We start from the raw sequence: 13,667 nt of genomic DNA, 5'->3' as shown, positions 1-13,667 counted from the left end.
ATGCCACGTGCTTGTGTAGCAGGACACAGAGATCAGAGGGGCCGGGCTAGGCCCTTCTATCCTGCTCACAGTGCCAAAGTACAGCACTGAAAATATAAATTGATATAACAACTTCTGGGTTACAGATCATTGAAAAACTTGCCCTTGACATAGGATAACACATAAATATTTGTATAATACTTTGTGAAGACAGAGTTTTACTTTCAAATATAAACATCGGTGATTCAATACTACTATTGTTTCTTCATTTGAAAAGAAATGTTAAATAACTTGATCAAGATCACAGACTCTACCCAATGTTAAAAACTGATGCTTTAACTCTAGCCTACTGGAATGAGGGCAGATATTGCCTCCTGTTGTTGACACAGAACAGCAGCATCATGCGTGTTAATGATTAACATACAGGGAAAGACTAATATCAGTACACATGTTCAGAAGAATCAAGAGTCAATTGCATTTGATGAGGAATGGCTGATACAGTGACAGTCACTTCCTTTCACACCATGGATAAGGCTAACCAATAAGAACTGTTTTTACAAGCCTTTACTTGTAAAATTGTTTTCATTCTAGCTTGATGAACTCTTTGGAGAAAACAGCTATGCCATTTTTAAAAAAGCTATTAGAGAGGAAAATAAATCAATTCACCATTATTTCTTATTTAGTCAACTATAAGTACATGATGGTATTCTGGGATATTTGGCCAATGTTTTAATGAACCAATGTCCAGGGAGCCCTTCTGTAAATGAAGAGTTGTAAGCATGATAGTCTTATATGATTAGGATCCTTCTCAGAACACATGGTGTGCTGTTAATGCTTACACATCAACAGTGATGAGGACTGTCCTGCCAACTTATTGGGAAGGAGTCTGGAACTTATGAGTTCCCTGGTCTTATTTTGTGTCACTTTGATGTCCTTTGCACAAATGTTAAGAAGCTCCTACAGAAAAGCTGCAATATCTTTCCAAGAAAATACTACAAACCTCCGTCAGCTGCTTCAGTTGGCCTTTATTTGTACTTAACTCTTCAGATAGTTCATTCTTCTTCACCTGTAGTTCATGGATTTCCTTTCTTAATGGGTTTACTAGCTCATAGAACCGAATCTAAAAAAAAAAAAAGAAAGTAAAATAAGCGATCCTGAATCCAATCAGAATTAAGCACTGCACTCACACGCAGCTTGCCACTTGCATGCAGCAGGCTGTCCTGCATGGCTTCACTTTCTGCCATTTCCTTACTCTGATTCAATTATGGTAAAAATATTAACTGGAAATTTTAGGAAATCTTTTGAATAATTTTATTAAGGTATACTGATATACCTGTTTTTGGTAGCCTTTTCGCAATGTCTTCTATAATCTTTACCATAGATATGCATATAAAGGAAAGAGAATATGCCGCCAAGCATTCAGCACCATCCACTAGCGCACTGGGAATGCAATCCTCACAGGTCTATCAGTAACAAATCTAAGGAAATTTAAATAACAAAATGCCCTGCAAACTGAACTCCCTCGTCTCCGTCCGCCTGTGTCGTCTGTAGCACTGTGACACCTCCACACACACCATTCTTAAGTCGCTGTTTGCTAGGTTCTACACCAAAGTACGCGCTATGAGGCCTGGGATTTTCACCTGGTTTCTATACTGCCCAGTCAATCTAAATATCAATTTGAGTAAGAGATAAATGTCATTCTTTGCTCTTATCCAAGGCTCTTGGCAGCATCCCACCACATGACTGTCCCTGCAGTTGTTAGGGTCCTGAGAATGAATCATGATGACTGGAGAATTGTTCCCACTCAATCCAAACCTCTCTTCTCACTCTTCACTTTCCTGTTATAACCCAACTATCCCACCCTACAAGGCTCTAAGAACCAAGAAGCCATCAATAAGGCAAGGACAAGCAATTACGGATTACTTATTACATAGGCATATAACCCAAGTCAAGATTATATTATAGAAATACCCTGTTTAGTAAGAGGCAAGTATTAAAGTTGGTCCTTAAGGCAGTGAAATCTGTATCAGTCATTTAGTTAGAATAATATTTAAAGCAAAAGTGCAAAAGAATACTAATACACCAGGAGGCAAAAATATATATACTTAATAACTTATGAATGAAGCTTACAATATTTCTTTAAGACAGTATATGTTGGGCAGAAAAACTGTAACTGACCCATTGTCTTTAGTCAGGGTTTCTATTCCTGCCCAAAACAACACGACCAAGAAGAAGTTGGGGAGGAAAAGGTTTATTCAGCTGACACTTCCACATTGCTGTTCATCCCCAAAGGAAGTCAGGACTGGAACTCAAGCAGGGCAGGAAGCAGGAGCTGATGCAGAGGCCATGGAGGGTGCTGCTTACTGGTTTGCTTCCCCTGGCTTGTTCAGCTTGCTCTCTTATAGAACCCAAGACTACCAGCCCAGGGATGGCACCATCCACAAGGGTCCCTCCTTCCTTGATCACTAATTGAGAAAATGTCTTACAGCTGGGTCTCCTGGAGGCATTTCCTCAAGGGAGGCTCCTTTCTCTTTGATAACTCCAGTTTGTGTCAAGGTAACACAAAACTAGCCAGTATACCCATTTAAATCAAAAGCTGGACAAAAAGCTACCATATAATTTGGTCACTGATCCAGAAACTTTGAGCCACTGAGAACCAAGAACAACTACCATGCCAGCAAGACAGTAGGTAGCAGAGAGTAGGTAGTAGAGAGTAGGTAGTATTCCGCATTTACAGTGTGCTAGGCATTTAACATATGTTTTACATACTCAGTTAATCTTTACAACAGAGAGCTATATTATTAGCTTTTATAAATGAGGAGAAAAGGAAGGCTCTCAGGGTAAAATCATACTTAACATAAAAAAAGCAACAGTTGTCAGTGAGGGCTTTGGCCATTTCTAGCCCTTACCCTGTTCATTGTTCTCAATTCTTCTAGAATTTTCACAAAATAAAAAGCATTTTCATAGTAATATTAAGTATTATCTTGTTCAATTTAATTCTCAGTCATTCTCTATACGAGATATATGATGATGATGACACTGGGACTTATAAAGCAAATAGATATTTTATCTAATTTTGACTTTATTTGTTTATTTGTTTTTAGAGGAGGTCTTGCTTCATTGCTGAAGCTGGCCACCTTGAACCTTTGAGTTCAAGACATCCTCCTGCCTCAGCCTTTCCAGTAGCTGGGACAAGCACTGTTAGAGCACCATCACACCCAGCCCTTCTTGTGCTTAATCTGTTTCCTTCAGGCTTAGTTTCAAATATTGCCCTGTAAACAGATATGGCCATACAAACAAAAGCTCTTTAGGCTAGAAAGGGTTGCTGATACTGAACTGACCTGAGACTCACACCAAAGATTAAGCCTAAGTACAAGTTTGCTTAAGAAAACTAGATTCTGAATTGATCTACACCAAGACTCTGCCCCATCGTTACCCCCCAATAATCATAAACATTCCACTAGCCCTAACTAACTCCAGACAATACTAATCTGCCTCATCCTCATAGTTCTCTTTGAGACTGTTGTAAAACACTATAAAAGAACTAATTTTGCAGGTTATGGAGTCACTGAAATTCTGGACTTAAATATACTCTCCATTTTTATGAGGGTCAAATAAATGTTATCAATGGGTGTTTCAAAAGCAATACGTTAGGGTAAGGTAAGCCTAAACTTGTCCCTGGATGATCCAGAGAAGGAGAGTCAGAGTAAGACAATCAAGACTACCTCAAAGAGAGAAAGGGTTTGGAAATCCACAAAGGAAATAAAAGAATACTTGAAAGAGAAAAAGAGTATGAATTGCCAAGAAGTGAGCTGAGAGGCTGGGGAGATAGCAATTGGTCACGTGTCAGCCAGGAGGAGGACAACTAGAGTTCAATACCCAAACCCCACAGACAAAGCCAGGTGTGGTGGAACATGGTTATTATCCCAGTGCTGGAAGGCAGGGCAGGCAAATATCTGGGCTTCGCTAGCCTAATTAATTGGCAAGCTCTGTCTCAAAAATGAATGAATGAATGAATGAATGAATGAATGAATGAATGACTAAATAAATAACAAGATTATGCCTAAGTAATACTAAGCAGAGGCTATCGTGTGGCCTCTACTGCATGCACACCTATGTGCACATACACCAGCATGTATATATAACAGGCACAAGCTAAATATAGCTTCACCCTAACCGCTCTCTAGCAGGAGAGGGAAGATGACTCAACGTGGCTTCCAAAAGTTACACCAAATAAATGTCAGCAGTCCTACCCTCAGGGTAAGCCCAAAGCCATCAAGAACCACAAATCAAATTAAGGGTTTTAGTGGGACACTCATTCCTATAGCAGTGTGTCAGCAGAGGGGAATCTCATTGTTGTCTTGCTACATGACTAAGTGTGGCAAGTAGCAGTCATCTTGAGACAGGACCCACTGTACAAACTGAACTACCCTATGGGCCTAAGAACTTCAAAAACCACTCACTGGCCAGGGAGTCTCAGTTTTATCTGCCACAACACCATGAGGAGGAAAAGCCCAAGAGGGCAGGCAGTAGTGGACAGCAGGGTGAGAGGAAACTGATCAGAGGAAAGGATGGGCAGAAAGAGAAGAGCTCAGAGAAACACAATCTTGCCGTCAATGGCCAGGACCTAGACTTCACAGCTCTGGCCTGATGTCAGTGGATACATCACTCAACTGTGGAAGCCACTGATGTCCCATTCACTATTACAGAGCCCAGGAACTCTGAAGGTCCAGCAGTGAAGCTGATACCCTCCAACAGGATCAGTCTCTGCAGGTCAGGCAAGTACAAAGGCAGGTTCTCTACCTACACAGGCCTACTGTGGCCACACTAACACCCTTGGGAGACATTTCCATCTAGAACATGAACCACACCAGAGGGTAAGATCGGCTGTGTCTAGGGAGACTGAGAGAAACTGCTTCCTAAAAAGTGCAAAGTATGGCCAGCAGAGGCCTATGGCATACAAAGAAAATCTACCAAGTAAAGCAGGAGGCACCTGGCATGTGTCTAATAGTGTCCCACTCAGCATCAGCCACAGGAAAGCCTGGAGTCCACGTGAGTAATTGTGTCTCCATAGATGGACCTGGCACTCTCCAACTTCCCAGGGCCCAGCAAGCCGACTCCAACACTTCATCCTTTTTGTTTGTTCTTTGTTGTTGTTGGGCTTCTTTGTGTAGCCCTGGCTGTCCTGGAACTCACGCTTTATAGATCAGACTGGCCTTGAACTCAGAGATCTGCCTGCGCTGGGTTTAAGGCTTGGGCCACCCAGCATCCTTTTCGTTTTTACTCTTTTGTCCTAGTGTGATTCCCCCTCCCCTTTTTGGTGCATCTTTAAGATGTTTTTATTTGTTTGGTTTGGTTGTTTGCTTTACAGTACGAAAAATTATTTTTGAATTCTAAAAATATGTATCTAAGTTTTAATTTTCATTAGTATATATATACTAATATGTATGTGTGTGTGTATATATATATATTATTTTTTCCCATAAGATCTTTTCCCCCATGTTTCCTCCATATCTCCTTTTATTTTCATGCTCCACTGACTACACACTGCTTAAAATACTTGTATCTTTCCAACCCTTCTTAGGCTTAGCTATTTTTTAACTTCTTCATAATTGAGAAACCTTTTTTCTATCTTACTTGTTTTCCCCCATAACAGTGCTTCATCTTTCCCTTTCTTTTATTTTAGTGTTCTTATCCTACATACATCTGCTTTCCCCACCTCCCTCCTTCATCGAGCCAGACTCAGAAAGACAAGTGTGTCTTCTCTATGTGGAACCTAATTTAAAATTCAATGGCACTGTGAACCTAGGAATGGGGTAATAAGAGGGAGGAATTCTCCAGCAGATGGGATCTAGAGAGAGCAACTGATTAGGTGTGAAAGGAGGAGGGATCGATTACTCATGGGAGGGAGCAACCAGCCTGGAGGAGGTCAGGAGTCGGGGTGTCAGGGACAGGAGGATGAGGAACAACACACACATGTCACATACGCACCAAAAGGCAATGAATTCCTTTGTGTGCCAACTTAAAACATAAACATAAAAACGATGTAGGAAGAATGCCTCTATAAAAATGCTAAGCCAATTTCAGTCTGGGAACAGATGGAGCTGTGGTTTTGGTCTCTTTACTTACTGTTTTTGTTTTTCTGAAACAGAAATGGCCTCCAACTCACTCCATAGACCCTATCTGCACATCCTGAGGACTAAGATTACATTATGTGTTACTACCCTGTATCTATTTGGAGTTTTGTCCAGGTGACGCACGATACTTACAGAGACAAATTCAGGAATAGAAAGCTGATCTTCAGGAAAAGATTTTAGCTTCTCATACTGCTCTTCCGTTAGCTCCAAGTCTCGAAGATTCCGACGGACATCGCCAGCCTTTTCTCTTAGCTGATGATTTGTCTCTTCCAGTTGCTTCTGTCTCAACAAAATGGTCTCCATTTCTTGTTTCATTAGTTCTTGATATTTTCTATGTTAAGAGAATTTATGGCAAGCTTTTAAGTCACTGAGACCTTTCTCAGAGTTCTACACAGTATTCTTGGCTGATTTATATATCTAGGTAAACATGAAGTAGCAAATCCATACAAATTAGTAAACGTACAGTCACAAATTATTGGAGAATCAACATTCTTAGGTAATAACTTAAAAATACAAATGACAAAGGGGTCACGACTCCTTTGGAGCACTGAATGACCTTTTTACAGAGGTTGCCCAAGACTATTGGAAACACAGATTTTACATTACAATTCATAACAGCAGCAAAATCTCAGTCATGAAGCAGCAATTCTTTGACTGGGGGTCACCACAACATGAGGAACTATATCAAATGGTCAGAGCATTAGGAACGTTCACAACCTCTGCGCTAAAGTTCTAAAGTCTTGTATGCCGGCTTTGGAGCCTTGTTAGTAATTTTCACTCCTCTTTCATCCGGATACTGCGTCTCTTTACCACAGAAACACTGAGCCCTGAAGGTATGTCTGAGCCATCCTGGCGGTGCGGAGACCAGAAGCTTACTCTAGAGTGTCCTTCTCAGTTGTTTCTTCCCCTTCCTTTATAAACAGGGGCATGTGCTGAACCCAGAGGTGCTCTCTAGGTTAGACTTTCTGACCAGTGAGCTCCTGGGATCTGTTTGCCTTCACCCTCACTGAGCTGGGTTTTCAGGAAGCTACCACCACCCTCAGCTTTCACTGAGCATTCAAACTCAGGTTGGCTGGCAAGCATTTTAACTGAGCCACTTCCCCAGCCTAGAGACTACAAAAATCTGAGGAGAATTGGGTATGTTATCATATCTGTGGAATTGTTTTTGCTTAGTCTTTAAACCTATCTTGCCTCTCCTGATTTTCTATTGACTTATTTATTTATTTTACTAATTTCCAGACAAGTCTTGCTATGTAGCTCTGGATGGCTTGAAACTCCCTCTGTGGACTAGACTTGGCTCATAGAGGTCTGCATGCCTCTGCATCCCAAGTGCTGGGAATAAAAAAAAGAGCTACCAGACATTCATTCAATCATTCATTCATTTTGGACACTCACTTTTAGTGAGCCTTTCCCATGAATTTATTCTAGAAACAATGCAATTTGTTTTCTACTAAAATGTCACTGTTTATGTCATTTTGAATTTTAAATGTGAGTGTGCTGGATAGTGATGGTGCATGCCCTTAACTCCAGCACTTGGGAGGCAGAGATAGGCCTCCCTCTGTGACTTCCAGGCTAGCCTTGTCTACAGAGCTAGTTCCTGAGTAGTCGGGTTACACAAAGAAACCCTGCCTCAGAAAAACAAACAAACTGCATAAGTATAATTGGGATAGGTACACTTGAGAGTAAGCAGTATTTTAGTTCTTCCTGTTTGTTTCAGATAAGGCCTGACTGAGCCAGAGTTAGCCTCCAACTCATTATGTAGCCAAGGATGACCTTCAACCCTTGATCACCACCTACCCAGTGCTGGAATTACATATCTGTGTCACTACGCCAGGTTTAATTTCCACTTGATAAGTATACACATACCTGACATAGGCATACTAATTGTATTAAAAAAAAAAAAAACCAAAACAGTAAATCCAATAGCTGGGGTAATCCAGAATGTTTTACAGAATGAATGAAGAAAAAGTCTGTCTCCATAGAAGTTGCGCTCAATTTAGAAAGCTCCTTTAGTAATCTATCGGCTGCTTATTCAGCTACTATTTGTTGAATGAATGTTAAATTTTAACTATGCATTTTGTATGCTGTTATAAAGCAGCCTGCCCTTTGGTGGTCTACATGTGAAAATAAGCATATCTAATTTAAAATTTCTCTATTACAGCCTATAGCAAAATGCATAAACAAGAATAAAATTACTTTAATTGACAAATAGATGTTAGGTTTCTGTGAAAAACAAGTCTTACTTGGCGTCTTTCTGTTGAATAGTCAATTGATTGTCTAATCTCAAAGTTAGCAGCTGCTTCTGGTGAAGGGCATCATTAAGTTTTTCCTCCAGCTCTTCAACCTGAACAGAGAGAACCTAGTAAGTTCTAAGTTCAGCTTTCAATTAGCATAACAACAACAACAACAACAACAACAACAACAAAAGCACCGAAAACAGAGCAGAAGTCACAAAAACTCTGGCTGAAGCACCGCCTTCTAGATGTCTTTGCCAGGCTGCCATTACAGAGCTTCTCCCCAACTGACACACAAGGCTCACTCTGACAGGACCTGCATCCCAGCATCCTGCTCACATTGGTAAGCCACGAGTTAGCCCGAGCACTGCATATCCCCCAGTGACTGCCACGGAGAGGAAAACAAAACCATCCAGAATGAAATGAGTAACTGCTCAATTCACTAAGCTCACAGTTTCTGAACTAGGAAGAAGAAAAGGGCTCTCTTGACATGCTTGTCTGGACTATTATGTTTCCTCACCAATTTCCTTTCCTGATATTTCACAAACGTCCACATCTTCCTTTATCTGACCTTTAAAGTGTGTAACAAAAGTATACCACTTTCAAGTCACTGTCTTTGTAAAAACTTCTAACTGTGGCAGAGTACACTCCCAGAGATCTTTGCCAACAAGGTCTTTTGTGACTAACTGGAAACAACACATGGCTTGGCTGAAATAAATCTTACAGTTCCCTAATATCCTGTGCTTTCTGTAAACCCCTATGCACTTTGTCCTGTGCTAGTCTACTCATTCCTTTCCCTTCCTTTCAATCCAGACAGTTCTTTTTTCTTCACTAAAATGTAGATGAGTTTAACAACAGCATTCCTCTTACAGCAAGCTCCCTCTGTCCTGGATCCTCTTTACCATTGAGCAAATACATCCTGCCTCCAACACACAAAACAACAACACAGCCTTGACCACAATACTCCTAGGCTGTAATACCATTTCCCTGCTATCTATCAGAGTAAAGCTTCAGTATACATTAGTCCTATACTATTCCAGTGGAACTATTCTTGTCAAAGTCTGTAATGCTCATTCCAGAGGCTTCATCTAAGTGGACAAAAATGAGGTTTAACAGTGGAGGACTTACTATGTGTGAGACACTCTTCCAAGTACTAGAATCCAGCAGTAACAAAATACAAGTATGTTTTTGCACTCAGGGTCCCTACAGTCTATTAAAAGACACTAACAAATGTGCGCTGGCGAGATGGCTTGGTAGGTAACTGCTTCCTGCCAATCTCGAAGACCTAAGTTAGATCCCCGAAACCTGTATGGTGGAAGGAAAGACCCAGCAGATATGGCCTTAAAATATTTCCATCCTCCTCTTCCAAGATGTTCCCTGAGCCTTAGATATGCAGGGTTGCGTCATAAATCTATCAGTTGGCTGGACTCCCCATGGTCAGCAGTTTTCTGCATTTTGACTAATTGTGGTTTGCTGCAAAACAAAGCCTGTTCGATAAGGGCTGAAAGCCACACTTATTTATCTGTGGGTACAAGGACACGTTTCGATGGGGACCTGGTGGAGACAGGTTCTCCCTAGGTCTGTGTCCTCACCTCAAGGGTTAGGCGGCTATGCTTCTAGTACCAGACAGAAAGGTCCTTCTGCAGAATGGGCTGCAACTCCGTTACACAGCCCTTGCTTACCTCTGCGTTAAGGATTACTGTTACACAGTTCAGAATATCTTGCTAAGAAGCCCTAAATTTTGGGGGGAGGAGATACACTGGAGGCACTGGAGAGAGGATGGAGGAGGGAGAATGATGCACACATAGAAGTCAGATTTGAAGTTTCCAAAAATGAAATTGACAGATGAGAGGGAACCAACTCCTACAAGAGCTCTTCAACTCTGTATGTGCTTTACGTGTGCTCTCCAGTATGTGTGCTCTCAGAACACAAAACAAACGTTAAGAGCAAGAGAGGTAAAATAAAGCGGTAGGTCTATATGTGTTTGTGGGTGTGTGTCCATGCATAATTTGGTATGCAAAGGGATGACAAATGACATTACTATTTCAGTTGAGAACTGCTAACATGTACTGTGTGCTTCTTAAGTGTCTGTATTCTCTCATCTCTACTTCCCTATGTGGTAACTTATCATCAATGTGATAGGGGTTTGGGGGAGGCCATCTGGGGAATGCTTAGGTTACACAGACAGTGTGCCCAGGACAGGAGCGGCTGCCCTAATGAAAAGGACAGATGGAGAAAACTAGCTACCTGTCGGCCAGGTGAGGGCGAGCAAGAGGTAGAAGACCCAGAATGGATGAAGAGCTCACAGGCCGTACCCACCCCTGGATATCTCCCCTCCACACTGTGAAAACAAACTCCTGTTCCTAAAGTCTTTGTTTCAGCAGCTCAAACACACAAGGCAAGACAGAAAAGCTTCAAGCCTAATGTGCTCTGCTGGCCCAGCCATTAATGTGAAGACTCTTTCTGAGGGTTTGGAGGGCCCCATTAAGTCACTGTTCTTTCTCCCTCATGTATTCTCCTCACGGCCGGAGCACTTGCTTAGCAGGCTGAAAACCCTGTGTTTGAGCCTAGGCTTCTCCCAACTAATAAATAATAAAAATTTAAACCATACTTTATTTTAGGATTTATTAACTTTTATGAGTTTGAATGCTTTGCCTGCACATATGTATATTTGGGTCTGGTGCCCTCGGTGGCAAGAAAACAGTGTTGAATCCCCTGACACTGTGCATTCTGAAATTTGAACCCAGGTTGTATGGTAAGACTAGTAAGTACTGTTAACTGCCTAGCTCTCTCTCCAGTGTGTGTGTGTGTGTGTGTGTGTGTGTGTGTGTGTGTGTGTGTGTGTGCATGCCATGGTAACTCTCCTGAGTTTTCTCTTCTTCCCCTATACATCCCAGAGATGGAACTCAGGTCCCCGGGTCTCTATGGTTAAGCAGTTTTACCCACCAAACTATCTCACTGGCCCAAAATAAATATAGTATCTTCCAGTAGAAAAACGCTGAGGTACCTTCATATGCACAGCATATTAAGTAGCATAGAACTACAATAGAAGACCAAGTTAACAAGTGGAAGTATAATGAGAACAAAAACGTGCTACTGGACAGAGGCTCCTGTGGGAGGGGCTAAGATGGAGAGTAAGGCGGGGAAGTTCACTGTGAGAAACAAGTAACTGCCTCAGGAACAGAGGCAGTGACACTGCAGACATGTGTCCGGAAGTCAGTCACTATTTCTTGACTAGTAAAATACACCAACTAGCTCATCTTTGCTAACAGATGACACACTTGGCAAAGAGCATGGCCACTTAAGTCTGACTTCTATGATACAGTAACTCTCAGACACAGTAACTGTGTAGGAAGGTAACAAGGGAGTCAGACTTCTAAAGAAAGGACAACTCAGATTCCACAACACACTTAGGATTTTGACTCTTCCTATAAAACCAGTCAGTCACATCACATTTGGTGAAGCAGAAAACTTGGCTACAAAAACATGGCTATAAATAACTCCTAAGAAAACACATATTCCACTAATACCACACTTTAAAAATTGAGCCTTCCAAAGTTACTCAATCATACATTTAAAACACCCCATCAATATGTGAAGTATAAAAGGGCAGTATTCAAAAAGGAATATGCAGTGTACCATTTAAGTTCCAACTGATATATACCTTTTAAAAATTTATTTTCATTTATTTATTTCTTGAGACAGAATCCCTTAACACAGGCCTGATTAGGCTGGCCTAGAATTCACAGAGATCCACCTGCCTCTGCTTCCGAGGATTAGAGTCATGTGCAACCATACCCAGCCTATATGCCAGCCTTTTTTTTTTTTTAGGTTTAAAGATAATAAGCTGTGTTAAATAACAGATTTGCATCTGATCTTACCTTTGTAAGATAATCCATTTTTAAGTTGTCAATCATCATATTTTTTTGGGATAGCTCGATTTTCAGTAACTGAATATTATGAAGTATCTCTTTTCTTTCGATTAACTGCCTGGTGATTTTGACTTTACCCTCTCGCTCTTCTGATGAGGAAACATCATCTGTGTGAATGGTTGTTTCTAAACTAATATCTTCAGATTCCAGAGAACTAGAGATATTAACTTTTTTTGATTCCTTGGCAATTTTTCGAGACATTATTTGAATCAATCTTCTGTTGAATAAAAAGAAACAGTTAAATATACAAAAAACCTACTACAGGGCATATAGTACATTAACGAGACACCAAAGATTGCATAGATCATTAGGCATTAGAAGGTTCCAAATCTAAGCCAGATTAATACTATGAATTACTGCTCAAATCAAACAGATTCACTAAATCCTATCAGAAACTTACCTGTTTGGGGTGTGTGTGTGTGTGTGTGTGTTTTGGGGCAAGAATCTTCAGAGGTAAATAAAGTTGTATAAAAGAGAAAGGATAAAGCCCTATAATACCAAGTATCCAAACTGAAGGAGGTTGGTTTTTGTCAGTGTTTAAGTTTTCATAGAAGTAGTATTTAAATCTGGAAGGGTCTGGACATACACAGGGAAAGGTTTCTATGTCCCTGGAGGATATATAAAGCAAGAGCAGAGGAGACATCAACGCTTACATGCCAGGTTTCTATGTCCCTGGAGGATATATAAAGCAAGAGCAGAGGAGACATCAACGCTTACATGCCAGGTTTTATTTCTACACGTAAGGCATCACTGAAAAATTTGAAAACAGGTGGAGGAAGGAGTGTGTGTGTGTGTGTGTGTGTGTGTGTGTGTGTGTGTGTGTGTGTGTGTGTGTGTGTGTGTGTAGTGGGAGGAACAGGAAGAGCTACAGTACAATCCGCCTCTTTCCTTTTTAGGAAGGAGTGGAAAAAAAGGTGAAACAAAAACCAAATCCTCGTGTGAGTTACAAAGCACCAAGGACCGGCTTCTTTCTCTCCCTCTTTGGCTAAGAAATCTATTAATTCTAAACTTGATGCATTTTAGCATCTTTGCACCCGGCGTGAAAGAAAGGAAAACAGACTTCTGGAAGCTACCTCTCAAGCGTCAGTAACTCCGCATATAAGGCTAGAACCAGCTTCACCTGGACACTTGGAAGAACCAATGGCGTCTTCAGTCAGCAGCTCAGGCTGCAACCCCTCAACAAGTATCTCGGGGTTACCGGACCGTTAGGAGCGGTCACCAAGACAACCACCCGCCCTGCCCCAGAAGAAATCCGAAGAACCTAGGGCGCGCAGGTACCAAGCTCACCCTCTCCCGGAAGTCAGTCGGAAGCGGTGCAGGCTGGGAGCTGCAGTCCAGAGTAAAGCCCCGCCCACCTGTGGGCGGAAATGACAAGCATTCGCCCA

General features: G+C 41.4%; 1 protein-coding gene across 11 annotated transcripts in view; it reads right to left on the bottom strand.

The window, feature by feature from the left end:
- Pibf1 (progesterone immunomodulatory binding factor 1) overlaps positions 1–13,667 on the bottom strand; it is a 169,304-nt gene that overhangs the window by 155,480 nt on the left and 157 nt on the right. For 6 of the 11 annotated variants that reach the window (XR_010057824.1, XR_010057825.1, XR_010057826.1 and 3 more), the window contains exons 1-5: positions 13,403–13,598; positions 12,232–12,499; positions 8,360–8,460; positions 6,249–6,447; positions 980–1,099 (exon numbers count right to left, since the gene is read on the bottom strand). Coding sequence is in view for 6 of the 11 variants with exons in the window: in XM_006252405.5 (XP_006252467.1) it covers positions 980–1,099; positions 6,249–6,447; positions 8,360–8,460; positions 12,232–12,483 (672 nt within the window). In the remaining 5 variants the exon portion in view is untranslated. Of the gene's footprint in view, positions 1–979; positions 1,100–6,248; positions 6,448–8,359; positions 8,461–12,231; positions 12,500–13,355; positions 13,627–13,667 lie in introns of those variants that run through there. The other 5 variants (XM_224451.10, XM_063274323.1, XR_010057827.1 and 2 more) reach the window with 4 other exon arrangements.

Source organism: Rattus norvegicus, chromosome 15, assembly GCF_036323735.1.
Source record: "Rattus norvegicus strain BN/NHsdMcwi chromosome 15, GRCr8, whole genome shotgun sequence".
Lineage (NCBI taxonomy): Eukaryota > Metazoa > Chordata > Mammalia > Rodentia > Muridae > Rattus > Rattus norvegicus.
This window is presented reverse-complemented; position numbering and strand designations above follow the sequence as displayed.